The sequence below is a fragment of the Octodon degus genome, unplaced genomic scaffold, assembly GCF_000260255.1.
Source record: "Octodon degus isolate 3935 unplaced genomic scaffold, OctDeg1.0 scaffold00002, whole genome shotgun sequence".
Classification (NCBI taxonomy): domain Eukaryota; kingdom Metazoa; phylum Chordata; class Mammalia; order Rodentia; family Octodontidae; genus Octodon; species Octodon degus.
This window is the reverse complement of record NW_004524578.1, coordinates 34,940,667-34,962,818: the sequence shown is the minus strand read 5'-3', so window position 1 is coordinate 34,962,818 and position 22,152 is coordinate 34,940,667. Positions and strand designations below refer to the sequence as shown.

The following is a 22,152-nucleotide window of genomic DNA, read 5'->3' as shown; positions in this document are numbered from 1 at the left end:
CACACACACACACACACACACACACACAATAAATATTAAAAAAAAAAAAGGATTACTGTGACATGAAGGCAGCACACTATTCAATATAATGTTCATAATAATTACTTTTTTCTTTTTTTGAGACAGGGTCACACTATGCAGCTCAGACTGACTCCAAACATGGCAGATGCTCTCGCTTCTACCTCCCAAGTGCTGGTATTATGGGCAAGTGTCCCCATGCCAGGATACGATTAACTACATTAAGGGGGATGTTTTGTCCAGCAGTAACAGCAGACCCTCCAACATTTCCTTCCTTTACTCTCATGCACAGGTCATAGCCCTCCCACACTGACCCCAATCCAGTCTTCTTTGGAGCTCAACTTTACTTACCCTAGGCCCTCAGCCTGAGGTACACAGTTCCAAGTAAAGGCAACTAGTGGCCCAGAGAATCTAATCAAAAACATATTTACTGACTTAGGATGTAATTCAAGTCTGTTGTGAACAAAAATTTCTACTATGCTTTACTTAAATTATCAAATATTAAATTTCTAATTTCCTCTGGCTTGGGAAATATGACAAATATCACATTATTTAAAATTATCACTGAATCACTCCCTTAAGCAGTCCAAGTATCTTACATATATCAAATTTGTGAATGAAAAAAAAACCCAGTATTTTACCTGGCTCTGTATTTGTACTTGCATCCTGACTTCCTATGGCTTTCTTCTGTATAGAGGCCATGAAATGCAATCCAGCCGAAGTATTAACATCATCTTGCAGCATTTCTTAAATATAACAAAACATTATAAGCAATCACTAAGCAGCCAACATGTTACTAGGAAGTTAGGATTTACCAAAGTATTCTGCATGAAAGGGTTAATAAACGCAATCTCAAAAAGGCAGTGGAATGAAAACCAAAACTGTGGACTATTCAGTCTAAAAAGCTAGTCATTCTCTTGGTTAATGAAGACCCAGTAGAAGGTGCTAAAAAGGAGTGATATGGTCAGATTGCTGTTCTAGAAAAACCACGAAGCCCATTTGTTGAAAAAAGATCTGAGTGGATGTAACTGAAGTAAAAGTCAGTGAGGTTACTGAAGTAGTTTAGTGAGAGGACAAATTTAGGAATTGTAAATGAGGAAAGAGAAGAACTGGGTGCTGCCTAGATGAGAGGGGAAAGGGAAACGTGGAATTCAGAATGGCTTTGTTGGTTAGGTTGGTCTTAACACAAACGGAGGTAGAAACTACAGGAAAGAAACCAATTTGGGGATGGGCACAACAAACTTAAGACTTCACTTCTTGAACTCAAGGTAACTTTTACCACAGCAGAAAGTACAATCAGGGACCGGGGAGATGGCTCAGTGGAATAAGCACTTCCCTGGCAAGCACAAGGGCCTGAGTTCAATCCCCGGTTCCACAAAAAAAAAAAAAAAAAAGTACAATCAAAGTCCAAAGTATATTATGGCAGTTTGGATTTACACTTGTATTTTTGTTGGAGATGACTGGAGAGATTAGGTAGGTAATAGTATCATTATAAACTGTGAGAAAACAAAAAATATATGTGTCTTCCACCTTAGCTTCAGACAGAGTTTCTTGCACCCTTAGAAATTCCTAAGTGACAGGAATCCCTTTTGTTATTTATAGTGAGCTCCTCCTCCTCATACTTGTGTTTATGCTAAGGAAGTAATCCTTGGCAGGTTCCCAGATGGCTTCAGAATGGGTCTGGACACCAGGATAATAAACACTTGGTTGGAGGATTAGAACTATCAGACCCTTACCTCCACCTAGCCTGAGCTAGAAACAACATAATTCTGTCTTAATAAAAATTCTGAAATACAGGCTAAAGGGGGCTTCCAGCTGCTGGACACAGGAATGTGCTCACCTACAGAGGGGATGGTAACTGCTACTAGGCTATTCCTGAATTGTATCCTTCATTTAAAAAACATAGCAAATGTAAATAAAACACTTCCCCAAGTCCTGTGAACTGTTGTAATGAATTAATGAACAGGTGTATGTATGTGTAAGGCGTGATTAGGTAAGGGGGTAGGCATGATTAGTGCTGCCAAAGGAATCCTCGAATCTGTAGTCAGCCAGGCAGCAATGTGGGTACCCTGGGGACCCTGTTTGTACCTTGTTCCTAAGTAAAGCACTCTTAGGGACTGAGCTGCTTCCCCTGGGTGGTCCAAATAGTAAGTGTCAGAACTGAACTGCAGAACACTAGCTGGTATCTAAGAACTGTTGTTTGGTATGACACAAGAGACATTCACCAGATTAGTACTGCATAAAAATATCTAGCGATATAGGAATATATTTAACAGTATGCAAAAACATGTAAACTACAAACAAATATAGAAGTGTGTGCATTTGCAAGTATATAAGTGTAATGCTTGTAAAACAAAGCCTGAAAGAATATTAACAATGGTTATCTTGGGATAGAAAGATGGCAAATATTAATATTATTCTTGATTCTTATTTGTACTTTCTAACTTCTGTAAGTATGTGTTATCTTAACAGAGTGAAAAAATCTTTTTAAGAGTGGAAAAAAATGTAGGTTTTTTTTTTTGTCTTTTTGAGACAAGGTCTTGTTATGCAGTTCAGGCTGGCCTTCACTAGCCCAGGTTGGTCATTCTTATGCTCAGCCTCTTGAGTGCTGGGATTAAAGCTGTGCACCACCACGCCTGGTAGAAGGTAGCACTAAAATGAAAGAACTGCAGCTGGATTAGAAAGTAAAGCCTGGGATCAGGGAGATAGCTCAGCCACATAAGCACCTTCCTGGAAAGTGTGAGGTCCTGAGTTCAATCCCCAGTAGGAAAACAAAAAAAAACCAAAAAAACAAACAAACAAAAAAAAAAAAAAAACAGTGAAAGATTCATTAAGCAGGTCAGTGGCCTTGAGAAAGGAAATGAAGACCCAGACAGGACTAAGTGCATTCAGGGGGATAGAGATGAGAATAAAAGGGTGGCTTTAAAGGTAAAAATCTAGACCAATTAATACAATGTTGATACCACTATTGGAAGGATGGTAATTTTAAAATACTAATTAATTTAAGGTTAAAAAAATGACTAAACCTGTATTTGTATGCTATGAAAGTATGTAAGAGCATTACTGTTCTGACAAGCATAGGAATGGGTAAGCTGGGGAGGTGTTACTGGGGAGTAATGCTTAGGGAATATATAAATTCAAGGAGCAAGAAATAAACTTAACTAGTAAGATACAATTGACCATCTATAGATTGTTCCTTTATTGTAATGTGCATACATTTCCTATGATTAAGTGAATTCTAGGCATATTCTCCCATAATTTCCTTTTCAATTTCTCATCTTCCCTGAGATTCTGTTTTACTGACTGTTCTTATGCCTGGATCAGCAAACATTTTCTGTAAAGAGCCAGACAGTAAGTATGTGAGGACTTGGGCGCCTTATGATCTGTATTAGCGAGCTTTCCCCTTGCTGGGAATAAAACATACCTAATAAGCACAATTTAAAGCAGACGTGTAATGTGCCTCATGGTTTCAGCCAACGACTGGCTGGCTCCAAGGCAGGAACACTGGAGATAAGGGCTGAGAAAGCAGAGCTGCTAGGGACAAGGCACCAGGAAGGCGCACTAAGGCCGCCTCCATGACCTACCCAAACTCACCCAGAAGTATGTTTCACTAATCCTCAGGCAGCTCCCTAGTCAAACGAGTTGGCAATTAAGCTGAACTGTCACATGCTCTGCTGCAAGTACCTGACCATGATGCAGTATGAAAGCAGTGATATTATATGACAAACAGGTATTAGCTGTGTTCCAACACAGCTGTACTATGAACAAGCACAGTACAGATCTGGCTTTTGGGCCATACTGTCAATTACTGACATATTGGATAAAACATCAAAACAAATACATACCCTCTATCTCGTTAAAAAGAACATGAAAAAGTTCACTGTCATTTTTATACTTATTTCTAGAACACTGATCTAGAATAACTTAAAACTTAAAATATTAACCATGCATTTACTTACCAAAAGGAATGTTGAAATTATCCAAAGGCTGAGAATCATGATGCTTTTCTTCCTAAATGAATTTCCAAATAACCAATCTATGATTAACTCCAAGACATTTATTATTTTGGAAGAAAATATTTAGTAGCTATCAAGATTGTTGGATTCATAGATACAGGTCCAAATCTTATTCTAAGCAAATGTACTTATGCTATGAAGTTATTTTGTTTTGTCAAAATTCACAAGTCAAAAAATAGCGAAGAACATTCTAATTGAAGAAGTACAATGAAGAAGTTACCACAAGCAACTTTCCACTGCATGGTTGCTTTGATACTCAGGTGCTTCTCACCCTAACAAAATCTTCCACGGACTTAACATATAAAAGTGTCTCTAGACATGCTCTTGAGGACATTAAAAGGGTGCCTTTTAAAATATATATATACACGATAAAATTATGTCTCTTGTTTATTTAATCTACTGTCAACCAAATAGCTGAAAGCCCCCAAATTTAGAAGAAACATTTATAAACACCTGACTCATATGTTATATAGATCTGTGGAAATCCTAGAAGTATCTCAAAGATAGGTGAAACTAAAATGGAAGAAACCTAAATCACATATCAAACATACATTAAGAAACCAGAAAAAAAAAAGTCAGTGGTGACGTCAAACTTCAAACATTAAAAAGTCACACGCACAGACACTCTAAGCTGCAGTTTTTGATTTCCCATTTGAATGTTTTCCACACTTGCAGCTCGGTGTGTGCGGCTGTGTGGAAGGAGCACGCAGGGCTCAGTGCACTGAATGGTGGAAAGCTCTCCTCGTCACAACCTGAAGCTTCTGGCACTCGGACTAGACAGGCTGTAAAGAACACCGAGCACTAGGGAAGAATCTATAGGAGTTGTCCTATACCTTGGGTTTCACGACAGCTTCTGAGTCCTCACTATGAATGAGAGATTCTTCTGGCCGGAAATTCACATTTGGTTTTCTCTGCAATTTCTCAGATCTTTTTTCTTGTAGCTCTTTCTCAGTTCGTCTCCTTTGCCTGTTAAAAATAACAGTATAAAAGATATTTCTATTCTTTGTGTATTAATTTTTCTTATTTGTATATCATGAAATGAAGGCATTATCAAAATTATGCAAATTATTTCTAATAGGATTTAAATAAGAAATTCTGATAGAATACAAATAAATATAAGTAAAAAATCAAGCAAATGTGTAGTGGCACATTCCTATAATCTAAGCACTTGGGAGGTTGAGGCAGGAGCACTGCAAGTCCCAGCCAGGCCAGCCTGGGATAGGTTAGCATACCCTGTCTGGAAACAGACAGACAAACAAAAAAAGGTCAAAGTCATGAAATTTATTTCCAATTCCTCGACAATTGAACTTACTATTCTATGCTGGTCATTGGAAGGTCACAACAGGCATGTAAGTAAGTTTCAAATTCTCTTCTCTGTAGAATTGAAGGTGGTGCCCCAAATCCTATCACACACCTCCACTTGTCTATTTGAAGACAGTTAAGCATACTTACACCAGTGAAATCCCAACAAAGAGGAAAGAAGTACCAAAAAGGTAAAGGAAAGACAGAGGAAAAACCTGAAAAGGATGGAAGGAAGTAACCATTTCTGGAAAGAATACTGGTAATAGATTTTATAGCCTGATTAATGTGAAATTTAAAGAATATTTCCTAGGGCTGGGGAGACAGCTGAGAGGCATAAGCACCTGCCTAATCTCCCAATCAGTATGTGTCTTAAAAATTTATTGTGGTTAAAACACTGTAACATGTGCCCCTTATTGGAAGTCAGAGACTTGCTTTTTGTATATTGTATATTGCCCAATGTCCCAAAACAATTTATATCGTCATCTATTCTATATATTATAGAGTCTTGAAAGCAGATGAATAACAAGAAATACTGGCTCAAAATGTTGGATGGTACACAGTACACTGTATGACACCAAATATCTGTGATGCATGTGACGGCTGCTTATACTACCACAGGAAGATGAGAAAGAATGCTCTGGCCTATGAAGACTAACAGAGAATTCTTTATTAAAACAGAAAAACAGCATTTCTTACAAGACATGAATTGTCTTCATTACTAGATATTTTCAAATACATGACATTCAACAAAGAAAAATATGCAATTGTGTATATAAATAAGGAGGTTTAAACATATGACTTCCATCTTTATGACTATGATTATAAATAATGAACTTCATGGTACATGGTATCAAATAATGCTTCTTTTTAAACTTGCCTTTTTTTACTGGTCTTTCCTTCTCTTGTTTCAGATGGTTCCATTTCGACCCTCAAAAGGTGAAGGTGACCAGAATCACCTTGTTCAAACAAATTATGTGTTAATTTTTGTTGGCTTTGTTTAAATGCAATGAGATTTTCAAGTGGAATAAGCTGTGGTTTCTTGTACTACGGGAAAGAAAAAAGCATAAAATTAGAAATTTACAAACTCAAATATCTATTATATTGAAAATTTAGGGAAAGTATCTTTAAATTAAATTGAGAACAAATCAAATATAACAAATAAACTTGGACTGGTACAATAAAGATACATATGGTAAAGAGCTAGATAATTTAGAGTGGTAAAAGTTTCAACTTTTGATTTTTGTGTTGCATTGTCTTATTTGTTTTGGGTGCTGGGAACTGAACCCAGGGCCTTGCAAATGGTAGCGAACTTCTTTATTACTGAGTTACATCAACTGGGTCCTCAATTGGGTCACCTTGTTTCAGATATTAAACTACAAGTTCTTATCTATTAAATTTCTTTTTATTTCTTTTTTTTCTTTTTAAAAATATTTTTAGGGGGGCTGGTGAGATGGCTCAGTGGTCTAAAGCACCTACTTAGAACAAGCTTGGCAAAGCACGGGGACCACGGTTCAATCCCCCAGCACCACATGCCAGCCAGCACCGCCCCCTGGTGGGCTGAGCTGGCTACACACACACACACACACACACACATAAATAAAATTAAAAAAATATATATATTTTTAGGGAAGAGTCTACAGGGTACTCAGGGTCTCACTACTAGATTGGACTCATAGTGATCTGCCTGTTTACAGCCTCCTAAGAGCTGGGATTACAGGCATGTGCTATCATACCCAGTCTCAAATTTCAGTATTAAAAAACCTTTCAGGCTGAGGAGACAGCTCACTGGCACAAGTGCCTGCCTGGCAAGAGCAAGGCCCCGAATCCAAGTCCAAGTCGAAGTCCAAGTCGAAGAAAGAAAGAAAGAAAGAAAGAAAATTAGATAGGTAGATTGATAGATAGATAGATTGCATTAGCCAGATGTGGTTGTGCTCCTCTGTAATCCCAGCACTTGGGAGACTGAGGCAGCAGGATCATTACAAGTTCAAGAGTGGCCTGTGCTACAAAGTGAGCTCAAGTGAACTATAGTTCTCCCAGCCTGAACTACATAGCAAAACACTGTCTCAAAAGAACAAAACAAAGCAAAAAGACCAAATCCAAAACCAAACAAGATAAACTTCCTTGAAATTACAGAAAAAAAAATATCACAAAGTTATATAATGCTTGTTTAAATGTTTAAAGTTCTTTCAAACAAGGTGAATGCAGTGGTATAAAAGCTGTGGATAAACATCTGCAGTGTGTGATGATCCCTAGGTAGGGAGATAAGAACTTGAGGGTTCATTATACTATTCTAATACATTTCTAAAAAAAACAATTCTTAAGATACAGCATAGGAAAAGCAAATTTGGGCAATAAAGGCAAGGCAGGGGGCAATACAATCCCTGGTCTTAAATTACACTAGAAAGCTATTATAATAAGAACAGCATGGTACGGGAAAAAATGGACCCTGTGATGAATGGAAAGGCGCTAAAGATACAGAAACTACTCCAGAGACACTCACCTATCTCATCTTTGACAGAGGTGCCCAACACCTTCACTAAAAGAAAGATACCTTCTTCAATATTGTGCTAGGAAACCTGGCTTTCTGTATTTCAAAAATTGAACCAAGACCCATAACTCTCACCACACTGAAAATTGATGGATCAAAGATCTAAAAATTAAAATAGAAACAATCTGCTAGACAATAAAATAGGCAAACTCTTAAAGAATGTATGAACATAACCCCAATTGTGTTGAAAATATCACAAAGAATCAACAACTGGGATCTCATTATATTAAGAAGCTTTTTAAAATGTATTTAGTAGAGTCTACAGGGTCTCACTACACAGATTGAACTTGTAGTGATCCTCCTTTAGCCTCTGAAGCACTGGGATTACAGGAACGTGCTACCATGCCCAGTCTCAGGTGCCACCTTAGCCTGCCCTGGGGGCAGGACCAGCAAGGCATACCAGGGGATTGAATTCCGGTTGCTGTGCCTGCCTAAGCAGATGCTTTAGTCCACTGAGTATCTAGCCGGCCCTAAGAAGCTTTTGTACAGCAAAATAAATCAACAACAGAATGAAGAGATAACTCTCAGAGTGAGAAAAAAATTTTACCAGCTACTTCTCAGACAAAGGACTAATATCTAGAACATATAAAAAAAAATTTTAAAAAGGAAAAAAAAAGGGGGCTGGAGAGATGGCTTAGTGGTCTAAAGCACCTACTTAGAACAAGCTGTAGCAAAGCACAGGGACCACCGTTCAATCCCCCAGCACCACATGCCAGCCAGCCCCGCCCCCTGGTGGGCTGAGCTGACCACGCACACACATAAATAAAAAAAAGAAAAAAAAAAAATTGGACTCCCCCAAATTCAAAGACTCAATTAAAAATGGGCACCTGAAATGATAGATACTTCTAAAATGAAGATGTATAAGCAGTAAATAAACATATAAAACGCTGATCAACATTACTGGTCAATGGAGACATGAAAATTACACTGACATTCCATCTCACTGAAAAAAAATAATAGCTATCGCCAACAATAACAATAATCAAACAATAACAAAGGCTGGAGAGGCTGTTGGGAAAAAGGAACTCTTCTTCATTATTGGTGGGAGTGTAAGCTGGTATAACCACTATGGAAATCAGTATGGAGATGCCTCAAAAACCTAAACCTAGAAGTTGCATTTGATCCAGCTATCGCCCTCTCAGCATCCTCCTGAAAGTGAAAAGCATCATGCCACTGTGATATATACGTATTTCCATATTTATAGGAGCACAGTTTATACTGGCTAAGTCTTGGAAATGGTGCACATGCCTACCAACAGAGGAATGGATAAGGAAAATGTGGCATTTACATTTAATAAGTGCTACTCTGCCACAAAGAAGGATAAACTTGAGTGACTTGTACATAAACACATGCACTTCAAGACCACAACTGTGAGTGAAACAAATATGATACACAAGTTTAAATATCACATTGTTTCTGTTCTGTGAGAAACCCTAAGGGTAAAAGTAGGAGCAAAGTGGATATTGGGAAGTAGGAAGAATATCTTCAAATGGAGAACAATGAAGAGGGGAGAGGAAAGGGTAGTTAAGACAAAGGGATTATATGGCAGAATAGAAGGAAAAAATGGAAACAAAACTGAAATGTGGAGGGGAAAATGGTTGAAGGGAGGGGATGGGAATGGGAAAAAAGAATTAAGATATAATAGATACAAATTCCATTCAATGAATGTGAACGCTATGTATGGCAAATATGAAGATAAAAAACTAAAAAATAAAATTAAAATAATTCTTCTAAAAGTACTGACTTTTCCACTTCCTTACCCCCTTCTTCTGCTCAAAATAAGTTCAGAAGTAAAGAGGCATAGTAAGTTCTTTTTCTAAGGAATAACAATTTTTTTCCAAGTAGCACCTTCACATCTTAAAATGCTCTGGTGAATGAAGTATCAATTACTTCCCTAAGATGGCACTACTCACCTACAAAATCAGAACCTAAACAGTGTGAATTTTGTAACACAAAGATAATATATTTTAAAAGGATTTATTGGGCTTTTAAAGTTACCATTTTATGGCATGCACTACTTACAGACTAAGTCTATTTAACAACTATAACCTGAGACAGATTCAAAGACAATTATTTCTTTTTTTTTTTTTTGGTGATACCAGGGATTGAACTCAGGATCTGGCACTTGCCAGGCAAGCACTTATTCTACTGAGCTATCTCCCTGGCCCCAAAGACAATTATATTTCAATTGCTAGGCACCTCAAACAATATGTATGTTTGTACATGTATACACACACACACACCTATTAACAGTATTTTACTTTTTTTCCTGAGCAGAATATCTGAGACAGAATTGAGTAAATTCCAGCATAAGATATAAAGACCTATTACCAAAAATCTTTTTTAATTTTTTAGGGAAGGGTCTACAGGGTGTTCGGGGTTTCACTACTAGATCAGATTCATAGTGATCTGCCTGTTTACAGCCTCCCAAGAGCTGGGATTACAGGTGTGCACCACCACGCCCAGTCTTAATTGCTGTCTCAGCACACCCTGGGGTGCGGGGCCAGCATGACAGGCCTGGGGATCAAACCCCTGGCTTCTGCACCTGCTTGGAGGTGCTTTAATCCACTGAGCTATGTGGCCAACCCTTCCAAAAATCTTTTAAAAACAAAATTATTACTGTAAACCTGAATTTTGTTATTTTCTACAACACAAGTATTTTTTAAAATGCAACTAGAGCTTTCAATGAACATCTACTGTTTTTTTTTTAAAACACATTTTATTTATTTATTTTATTTTTATTTATTACATTTATTTATTGTGTGTGTGTGTGGCCAGCTCAGCCCACCAGGGGGCGGGGCTGGCTGGCATGTGGTGCTGGGGGATCGAACGCGGTCCCTGTGTTTTGCCAAGCTTGTTTCAAGTAGGTGCTTTAGACCACTGAGCCATCTCTCCAGCCCCTCATCTACTGTTTATAGTATGAAAAATGCAGGATTCTGGTTTTAAATCACTGTACAAAAATTCCTTACCATATTTTCTTTTAGATGAGGAAAAAGTAACAGTTGTGGGCATTTTTTCTCTTCTGCTACAGTTCTCATGGGTATTGAAGGAACTGTAACTGTTGCTCTTGAGACTGATGAAAATATGTAAGGCTGTTTAAATTGCAGGTGCAATAATGGAAGTCCACAGGAATTCTGAGGAGGTGCCTCAGGGGGCCTCAGGTTACCATCAAATTGTTTTTCTGGTTTCTTAAATACTGAGTCCTGCTGAGAAGCCAAGTTTTTTTGCCCAACATACTGATCCATGTTCACGTACTTAGGGATATCTGTAAGTCCAGTTTCTGCCCATTTCTTCTGTTCAGTAGCTTCTTTAATGCAGTGGCTTGAATTCGAATGGTATCCTGAGATAGTGTCTATTCCTGCCTGTGGAAGAGGCTGGAGGGAACTACTTAATGCACAAGCTTCTCTCAGTTGGGCCAAAGATCGGGAGGGAACGTTTGGAATGCTTCCTACATGTAAAGGAAGGGGCCTGAACTCCTGCTTAGGTTGAAAGTGAAGCAAAGGAAAACCATAGCCAGGACTAAGTGTTTTGGCAGGTGGGATAAGTCTAGGTATCTTCAGGGCAGCAGAAGGGGTAGATAAAAGAGGGGGGTGATTATTTCTAGCAGGAGGAAGAGGAAACAAAGTGGATGCTAAGCTTTCTGATGGAGGGGTTGGTCCTCTCTTCTGGGATTGGCTGCCTAACTGGCATGAAGCAATACTCCCATGTGGAACATTCTGAAAGAGTAAAAAAGATTAAGTTTAGAATAAATTCCTTTTTTGGTAAATGACGTTTAATATTGTTTGAAGGAAATGGAATATTAAAATATTTATTTACTTAACAAAAACAACAAAAAACAATTCATCACCAGGAAATGGTGTTTTTATAAGCATTACCTCTATATTTCCATTACTATATTGATCAGGTTGGATAATTCCTTCATGGCTACGTGGGCTGCTCTTGTCGGGCTCCCGGGTATCCTCTCCCATGGATTGTGGTTTAATAAAAAATCTCTCCTTAAGATGTCTACTGTTGTTGATCTCAACATCACCACTCCCTCTTGTGTGGCTTAATACTTGGCTTCCCCCCAGATACACAGACTGAGCCTGCTGGAGAAGCTGTTGAGTGTCTGGCAGGTTAGCAAAGGATGATCCTACTATTTGCATGAGGCTCAAGAAGTTGATCTGCTGTAGCTGAAACAATAAAATGAGATACCTTTAAATACAATGAAAAGAATCTAAGGAACCAGCAACTACCACTTTAATATTCTACAGAAGTCACTGCTTTCTGTTAGACATGGGAATACTGAGCAGGAAGCAAAGGCAAGAGGGTCTAAAAAACAGGTGCAGTTTCCTTTTATCTGGGAACACAAACTGGGGTGACAGTTGGGACTGGGTGGCAACCAGTTTACATAAATAACCCTAGGAACCAAGCCTCCTGGTACATAACTATAATTAGAGCTCCTGGGAGGGTGAGGAAGGAGGATCACAAGTTCAAGGCCAGCAAGGTAAACTTGGTGAGACCCTGACTCAAATTTAACAGCTTTAAAAAGGAATGGGAGTGTAATTCAGTGGCAGAGCTCTTGCCTAGTACTAGAAGGCCCTGTGTTCAATGTCCAGTACCAAAAATAAATGAAAAAAATTCCCAAAGATCATAAAGTAGTAGAATCTGATGGACTACAGTGAGGGTAACTGAAGTTTTGGGAAAGAAAAGAGCAGAGACTACTACACAGTTAAGGAGTGAAGAATTCTCCGGGAAGGACTGATTAGGCGAAAGGCAGTGGGTCCCAATCTTTGGTACATATAGAATCACTAAGTGACATTAGAAATTCTCACTGGCCAGGTCACAGTCTTTACCTGTAACAGCAGAATGTCTGGGGATGGAAGCCAGGATCAGTACTTATTTGTGAAGGAGACCAGGTGATTTCAATGCACAGAAGAACTTGGGAAACAGGGCATGCATATTGGCTTAGCTAGAATAGGACACGACTGCAGGGATGAGAACAGAGATTGGCTCAGTAGCTCAGAAACCCTAACATGCATCAGAATGGAGCAGAAGACTTTTAAATCACGTTTTGCTGAGCTCCACCCCAAAGCTTCTGATTCCGCATGTCTGAACGGGGAGGCCGAGAATTTGAGTATTTATATCTGAGCAGCGTTGACACTACTGGTTTAGAGATCACATCTGGAGAACAGCTAGACTTGTGAGAGAGGTGGGAAGAAGAAAGATAAACAATGGTAGTAGGTCTTTCACGGTGAACAGAAGAATTTGCACTTGATGAAACAGACTCCAGGGAAACACTGCAATTATATTCCATTATGAAAGAAATACATATGCTTTGAAGGAGAAAAAGAGATGGATAAAATACTGTAATTCTGCCCCTAAAGATAACCACTATTAACACAGGAGTGTATGTCCTTCTACTCTTTATGCTTTAAAACAAAATATTATATAGTACACAAATTTTCAACTGCAATTTAGTCATGTTTTTGTGTTTTTTATTTCCTGTTTTTTTTAAATTTTTTGCAGTACTGAGGATTGAACGCAGGGCCTCATGCATACTAAGCAAGTGCTCTACCACTGAACTACATTATTAGCCCTTTATATTTTTTATTTTGGGACAGGGTGTCATCGAGTTATCCAGCCTGGCCTTGTACCTACAATCCTTGAACCAGCTACCCAAGTAGCTGGGATCATAGGCATGTAAAACTGCACCAGGTATTAAGGCTTTTTTTTCTTTTTGAGATGGTTTTGCTATGTAATTTTAGCTAGCTCTGAACTCACTATGTAGCCCAGGCTGGCCTTGAGCTCACAGCAATCCTCTTGTCTCAGCTTTTTGAGTGTGTGGATTATAGGTGTGTACTACCATGCCTGGCTTTGAAGATTTTTAAAGCGCTCAATAGAATAACTTTGGAAGAGGAGTGCTCTAGAAAATGTGTGTATGGGGCCAATGAGATAGCTCAGTGGACTACACACCTGTTTAGGCAAGCACAGGGACCGGGGTTCCATTCCTGGCAGCACAGGCCACACCAGCCCTACCCCCGGGCACACCGAGCTGGCCACCAAGACCAGGCATGGTGGAACACACCTGCAATCCCAGTACTGGGGAGGCTGAAAACAGGAGGATCACTACAAGTCCAAGCTCTGTAGTAAGACCCTGAGCTAAGTATTTGAAAGAAAGAAAGAAAGAGAAAATGCATATATGAGACAATGGAAGTACAAAATGATAAAAAATCTAAGGTTAGCAATAGCTATAGAATGTCAAGAGTGTAAGAGTTAAGAGGCAGCATAAAATACCTGGATTAATAATAAAAGCAAGCAAATGGGACTATATGAATCAAAGTCCCCATGTAATTCCTGGAAGTTTTAGAAATGCTTCTAAAGCTTTAAGCTGTAGCACATCTATAGTCCCAGCACTCTAGGAGGTACAGGAGGTGGGTGACAAATTCCAGCTCAGCCTGAGACCCTGTCTCAAAAAAAGAGAAAGGGCTAGGGATATGCGAAGGCCCTAGGTTCAATCCCGTGTGTGTGTGTGTGTGTGTGTGTGTGTGTGTGTGTGTGTGTCTGTGTGTTGGGGGAATAATCTAAAAAACCACAAACGATTAAACTGGTATAACAGATCATGTTACTCAACAGAAATGGGAAAGAAAGAACTGGGAGGAATCAGACTAATCAAGTTCAGTAAATCTGATGGAATGGGGGACATGCTGAAAAAGGATAAATTCAAAAGAAAACTAGTTCCAAGACCCAATTCAAAAATGGTATATTCCATCACCATTATATACAGATGTAGAAGAAGTTCATGTAGAACAAAAAAGGTTGGAGGTTAAATGAAATAAATTAATGTTTTAAGAATAAAAAAAAAGGGAATTAGAAATTACTGGTAGAGAAAAGAGTAATAGATTAAAAAAAAAAAAAAGATTATGGAAGCCAAAGTAAACAATAATTTGAAATGCAGTGGTCACTTTTAACCAAAGCCAAAATTTGATTGGTGGATAAGATACATGGCAAAACAGCCTGGGTTAGAAAATAAATAACTTTGGGCAGGTCAGGTGGTGCCAAAGTTTAATCCTAGAACCTGGGAGACTGAGGTGGGAAGATTAGCTCGAGTTTGAGGCTGGCCTAGGGCACATAGTGAGATGCTGTCCCAATCCCCCTCCAAAAAGATTAACAAGAAAAAGAAAAGAAAGTGAACTTTGGGTGCTTTTTAGCAGCAGCCCACTGGTCTGGTTTCATTATTGCCAACCCCTCAACACTCCACACTTTTCTGAGCAAACACATCCCAAAGAATAGAAGTCATTGTTAGAAGTAGACAGACTCTAGAAACCAGAGTTAGGAACTTCTGAATGACAAATGAAAAGTATCTAAAGCATAGAAATGTAGACAATTTTAATTATGATCTGTCATTTCTACAAGTTTGTGAGATTTAATCCCTACATTTACCATATGCAGAATTACTTAGAGATGTGCTCACCTGAACTAATTTAAACATTTCATCTTGGAGCATGTGCCTAACAGAATCAGAAGAATCTGGTAAAGGAGTCCTATGTTCATCTCTGCGTGTCTTCTGAGGTGCTGGAACAGGTGTCTGTGAAGCTGTGTGGATTCCATTTGACACAAGAGAAGGAACTGAGGGAGACTTATCTTTAGATGCAGAAATCTGTGCACTGTGTGGAGGCATGTAAATAAAAACCACATTCTAATCAAAACCAAAAAAAATTGGACATCTATAATCCAAATATTTAGATCCCACTGTTTCTTCAAATTTAAAAGTTATTCTAGAGGTTTTGATTTTTTTTTTTTGCACAACACTATTTTTCACCTTTACTGGGGACATGTACTGTCTACTCAGCAGCAGTCCCTCACTATGGCGCTACCCTGCAGAACAGCCCACACCTATTCCCACAGCTATCTAGGTTTGAAACCAGTGCAATCATTCTGACTTTATAGACTTTGTAACTTGACATAGAAGTAAGTTTTTTGATGAAAATTAATGACGGAAGGCCAGGCATGGTGGCATACGCCTGTAATCCCAGCACTCAGGAGGCTGTGGTGGGAGGATCATTGCCAGTCTGAGACCACCCTGGGCTACAAAAAAGAAAATTAATGATCCAAAAGAAAGTTAACTCCAGGTGTGGTGGTGCACACCTGAAATTTGAACACTGGGGGGAAGAGGCAGGAAAATTTGTGAATTCAAGGCCAGACTGAGCAAAGTGAACTCACTTTACATAGTGAGTTCAAGGCCAGCCTGAATGGTATATAGTGAGAGTCTGTTAAAAACAACAAAAGAATCTGCACAAAACCCAAAACCCAAAATACATTTATATCCAATTAACAAGTTTATAATAAACCCTAAAAATGCTGCTATAGAAATAAAAATTAAAACTCAAAAGTTTGCTTTTTAAATAAAATTATTCCTAGTTACATCAATTCCTTAGATATAGCAGGGGGTCAGTGGTTTTTAAGCAAATAAATTCTGTAAACAAAAGGACTAGGCAATTATCATACTCAAACAAATTATTCATTGTTTTGGATTTAGATTTGAGTTTAAATCATTCCCTTTCACTAATATTTGCTTTCAATAAACATGCCATGCTCAGCAACAAAACTTTATCTGGCAGATCCATGAAAATCAGGCACCACATCAGACATGGCCTTTGCTTCAACAATTAGTAAGAGCAATTTTAATAATGTAAATTTTTTCTGAAGTAAAGCTGTGCTGTACTTTCCTAATTTAGCAAGATTTACTTGTAAACATTAAGGAATCTTTTCAACCTCTTTTAAAAAAATTTATTTATTTATTTAGTGTGTGTGTGTGTGTGTGTGTGTGTGTGTGGCCTGCTCAGCCCACCAGGGGGCGGGGCTGGCTGGCATGTGGTGCTGGGGGATCGAACCGCGGTCCCTGTGCTTTGCCAAGCGTGTTCCAAGTAGGTGCTTTAGACCACTGAGCCATCTCTCCAGCCCCTAAAAAAATTTATAAGTAAACTATATAAATCTAATTCTAAAGAGAATTAAATGCTATCACAAACCAAGAGCTGAAAATGAGTGATAATGACATCGTTCATGTACATATCCACTATTTTTTTCCTAAAAGAATTGGTCTAACAGTTTCTGTATGTCTTTAAATCTGCAGGAAAAACCGAAATGATGGCAGTAGATTAACACACTGTAATTTACACACTATAATTACACACACTGTAAAACACAGAAACTAATACGAAAAAGTATGTGAATAACTAAGATGTCATAAACGTACACCTACACTCCACGTTACTTCAAACTGCTATAGGAAGCATTAACTCATATTCTATTTGTAAAACATGATTATTTGAAAATGGTATGAAGAATAAAAATTCTTACCTAGAAACTTCTGAACTTGCATCTACACAAAATGAATGAGGAATGGTGTGTTCAGGATTTGAAAAGGCTTCGATCATACTATAAATAAGAATTAATGTGTGATTAGGTAGCAAGATATCCTTTACATAACTATGCGACACGTGATTTAATGCTCATTCCTCTCAGAGTCTAAACATTCTTTTACTCTTTCTAATGCTTAGCTCACAATCATAATCTGTTTACATGCATCTCCATGGCAATTTGGAAGAGACTCAAACAAAAGCAAAGAATATGTCTGGAAGACTTAACACATGACAACATATTCTGCTGATTCCTCCGCAACAGGACAATAGAATCTAAAATGAGGAGACATGAGATTAGCTGGGATCCCAAATTTCTCCTATAGATTAAGGGGACATTTTGCTCAGAACACTAAAGAGCTCTGTCACAGTTGCAACAGTAAAGCCTAGTTTTTCCCAACAGAGATATCTCTTACTTGCAAGGGCTCAGTGATAAAGCATGAGCAGAGACTTGGGTTTGATTCCCAGCACCAAAAAACAAAACACCAAAAGCCAACCAACAACAACCAAAAAACCCCCAGTTTTATTACTTAGTACAGGGAAACAAAATTTGCACGTTAAGAAAAAGAAGATATAATTATGTCTTTTGTTTTACTCTTTTAGTCAAGGTAATCCTAAAATTCTAACATATCTAAAATTCTAAAAATGGTCAGGGGCCAGGAGTTTGATCCCCAGGCCTGCTGTGCCAGCCCCGCCCCTGGGGCACACTGAGACCGTCATTGAGACTGGGCTTGGTGGCGTGCGCCTGTTAACCCCAGCACCTAGGAAGCTGTGAACAGGAGGATCACTATGTGTCCGATCTACACAGTGAGACCCTGTAGACCATGTCCTAAAATACAAAACTGAAATAAAATAAAATAAAATAAATAAAAAATAAAATTCTAAAAATGGGCTGGGGAATTCAGTTCAGCAGCTTTGTGCCTGCCTGGAAAGTGCAAGGTCCTGAGTTTGATTCCTGGTACCAAAAATAAATAAATAAAATAAAATTCTAAAAGGGAAAAATTATATCCAAACTGCATTTCATAGGTTCAACTTCAACTTTCCTTGAAGCAAATGATAAGTTAACCAGCATGTAAGCACATCATAGATCTAATGGAGAGTAAAATAAACAAAGTCTAACAGTAAAAATCATATGTAATTACTATAACAATTCTTAATTCAACAAAACCAGAATCTATATGGAAAGGCAGTTTGCTAATTAACAGATGAAGAGTTGCTAGTCCATTTACTATTATATTTTATTTTTTTTTTAAAAATGTATTTGGTACAGGGTCTCACTACCCAGCTGTGATTACAAGTGTGCGCCACCCTGCTCAGTCTCAGTCTCAGCCGGCTCAGTGCACTGGGGGCAGGGCTGGTGTGGCATGTGGTACCAGGGACTGAACCCAGGTCCCTGCACTTCCCTAAGCAGGTGCTTAGTTGTTGGCTCTATATTTTAATTCAAGTCTGATAGTGATGAAAGAACAAAAGGCACCTTAGTTGTTATTATTTATTTCACTTCATCATAAATAAAAGTATAACAACTAGTAAAAAAATCATTTACTATAAATCTAGATTAAAACAATAGCACCATAAATTATGTATTATAAATTATGAAAAAAGGGCTTTAGACCTAGAGTCTTTTACCTCACTTTATCTCCTTACCCTTGTGGTTCAGATTTTTCCTCCACATTTGTCTCCAGTGGTTCTTCCCTTGGACACCAAACCTCTTCTGTGGATTGCTGTTAAAATTAATAGTACCCAAAATGAAAAGAGGAGAAGCAAACAGATATTACTATAATGGGTACATTTTGAGTTTTAGATTAGCCACTCACCTAGAGTAACAACAATCTAAAAGCAAGGGAAAAATCAAGCACTAAAATGTGGAGTCATTTATACTGTGTGGACTGCTTCTGGCCCATTCCTCTAAGGCACAAAGACAAGATGATGACAGTAGACTAACACATTATGTATATATACAGTGACATGAGTATTACTTAACCCGTGAAAACAACTACAAAACCCAGAAAACCTAATTCTTTTTAAAAGTACTGCTACCATCACTGGAAATGCCTATGCTCTGCATGGAATTTCAGTGTACAGAACTTTGGGAAAACAATACAAAAACGTGTAAACAGGTACAAAAATACTCAGGCATGATGGGGCACACCTGTAATCTCAGCATTTGAGAGGCAGAGGAAGGGGATTACAAATTTCAGTTCCATTTAAGCAACTCAGCAAGATTCTGTCAAAAAAGGTCAAGACAAAGAAAAAAAAACAGAATCAAAATGAGAAGAGAAGGCTGGGATATAGCTCAGTGAGAAACCCTGCCTGTAATCCCCACTACAAAAAAAAAAAAAAAAACAAAAAAAACAAAACTTGCAACCACACTGAATTAAATAAAGGATATTTTTTTACCACTTTTAATTAAATTTACTTGCTTAAAGCATTTTAGGAAATAAAAAAATGCACTTGTAAAAGTTATTGGACATGGGGGTTTTGCCGGATAGTTCAATTGTTTAAAGTGCCACTTAGGCAAATGCAGTCCGGCGCATAAGACCGTGGTTTAGATTCCCAGCTCTGGAAGCTGCACCAGACCCGACCTCCCGACCTTAGAGCAGCCTGAATTAGGAAAAAAAAAAAATTATTGGGCACGTAACAGAATTTTAAAGAAAGAAAAATGCCACATGGCTTGCCTATATTCTATGAGCCACATAATTATTTTATTTTGATGCATAACAGTGATATGCAACAAAAACTAAATTTTTTGGAGGTAAGGTCTCCCTATGTAGCTCAGGCTGGCCTTGAACTACAGAGCCCAAACTGACCTTGAACTTTTGGTGATCCTCCTACCTTAGCCTCCAGAGTGTTGGAATTATATTAAAATGTAAGGGTGGGGGGAAGGGCAGAAATTCTCCCTTATACCCTGAACATTTCTTTCTTTTTTTTTTTTGCTATGGGGACTGAACTCTAGACCTTTTCACTGAGCTACATTCTTAGATCATTTTCTATTTTTTATTTTGAGAGATCTTGCTATATTGCTAAATCTCCCTTTCAGAGATGGTCCTGCCTCATCAACTTTGAGCACTGAGATTACAGGCATATACCACCACCCGCAGCCAGAAGTTGAATAGTTTTATCTACTATTAACAACTTACTTTTTCTAATTGCTGTGGTATAGTCTGCGTGCAAATGGCAATCGTGGGCCTTACAACAGGTTCTTCTGGAGGAAAATAAAAGAGGAAGAGAAAACTGATGATTTGAAACATACTATTTGGAATTTTTTAAATGTTTCAGGAATATTATAGGAAATGAATATAATGACAGAAATATTTCTATCTCTCTCACAAAAATATTTAGAAACACCTAGAGATCTCTCCATCAAGTAAATTCCACATGAGCCTTGACAGTCTTCGTTTCATTCTATGTAATTTCATGTAGAGCTCTGAGACTTTCTGCTTTAAGGATGGCTGCCAGGGAGATTCATAGAACTGAATTCATAATTCAGTTCACTTGTATTAAGAAGCCAAAATTATTCCACAGGCAGGGCAAGAGACCCAAAATCTGTAAAAGAACTATGAACATAAAAACGCCCGACTTCTTGGTTTTATTAAAAACCAAATTATGAGTTAATATACTAACTCATTCACAGATATAACACTTTCTTCCAATACTTAGTTTTAGGCTGTTATAGACATAATAACTTAGACATCAGAAGGCTAAATAAGCTTTTTCAGACAGTATTAGTCACCAGTTTCAAAAAAGCCAGATAAAAAGATAATCTAAATCAACTGACCTTCACAGTCTGATAGGTGCATATCCATTCCATCCCGTGGAAATGTTTCTGCTTGTAAAATATTCTCATTGGTATCTATAAATTCTTTTTTGGTATTATGAGTAATAAAAGTAGCCTCTTCACTGAATTCTTTTACTTTTGGGTCTTCTGCTTCAGTTGACATTCTACTGACAAAAATATGGCAACTATTATTACAACTCATTTCTGCAAACAAAGAACTTGTTTTCATTTGATTTTAATTTTTGGAAACAACAAATTTAATTTTTATATTTAGTAAGTTTTTTTTTTAGATTTCTGCTTCATAAAAGTTTAATAAAAGGTCATTCAATGAATGAATGAATGAATGAATGAATGAACATTCTCGTTTTGAAGGACTGAATAATTTCAATTTATCTAAAGTTACCATTCTCACAAAGGAACTTTCACAATGTAAGTGCTTCTTCTTAGGAATTTACTTTATTTTGTATGCTGAATCTCCCAGAAGATTCATGCACTTTTAAAGATTTTGTCCATAGGGCAGTGCTACTGGGAGAGGTAGCGCCTTTAAGAACTGGGTCTTGTAAGAGGTCCTTACATCACGAGGGGTTGGTTTCAAGGGAAACTGTGGGATCCTGATCCCTTCCTGTTTTGTTTTCTGACCAGGGTGTGAGATGTTTTATTCCACTGTGCACCTCTGTCATGAAGTACTGCCTCACCACAACCCTAAGCAATGAGGTCAACTAATTATGGAGTTGGAACTTCCAAAAATGTAAGTCAAACTCTCTTTCTTCTTTATATTGAAGTGGATGCCACTTGAAGATATACTCATAAGTGAAACAAACCAGACACACATGTGCAAATATCATATAGTTTCGCTAGTGTAAGAACTCAAAAGAAGAAATACAAATAGAAAGGTATAATACAAGTAAAAGGAAAGCAGGATCTTGAGGACTAATTAAGAGAGGGAAAGGAGAAGAGCTAGGAAACATGACAGTGACAAGTCATATAGTTATATGTAGAACATGGGTAAGGCAATGATCCTGACAATCTCCAGAAGATTTCTGAATCTAGCAGTTAATTGGAAAGATTCTCACCCTGACTAACTATATATACTGA

The 22,152-nt window shown here is 37.9% G+C and overlaps 1 protein-coding gene across 1 annotated transcript in view; it reads right to left on the bottom strand.

Annotated features, from left to right (window-relative positions):
- CUNH5orf42 (chromosome unknown C5orf42 homolog) overlaps window positions 1–22,152 on the bottom strand; it is a 137,035-nt gene that overhangs the window by 51,166 nt on the left and 63,717 nt on the right. Inside the window, exons 25-35 of the mRNA XM_023712733.1 lie at window positions 21,058–21,224; window positions 20,420–20,484; window positions 18,927–19,003; window positions 17,224–17,301; window positions 15,338–15,530; window positions 11,760–12,056; window positions 10,854–11,600; window positions 6,214–6,380; window positions 4,868–5,000; window positions 3,978–4,029; window positions 660–764 (exon numbers count right to left, since the gene is read on the bottom strand). Of these exons, the coding sequence (XP_023568501.1) occupies window positions 660–764; window positions 3,978–4,029; window positions 4,868–5,000; window positions 6,214–6,380; window positions 10,854–11,600; window positions 11,760–12,056; window positions 15,338–15,530; window positions 17,224–17,301; window positions 18,927–19,003; window positions 20,420–20,484; window positions 21,058–21,224 (2,081 nt within the window). The remainder of the gene's footprint in view (window positions 1–659; window positions 765–3,977; window positions 4,030–4,867; window positions 5,001–6,213; window positions 6,381–10,853; window positions 11,601–11,759; window positions 12,057–15,337; window positions 15,531–17,223; window positions 17,302–18,926; window positions 19,004–20,419; window positions 20,485–21,057; window positions 21,225–22,152) is intronic.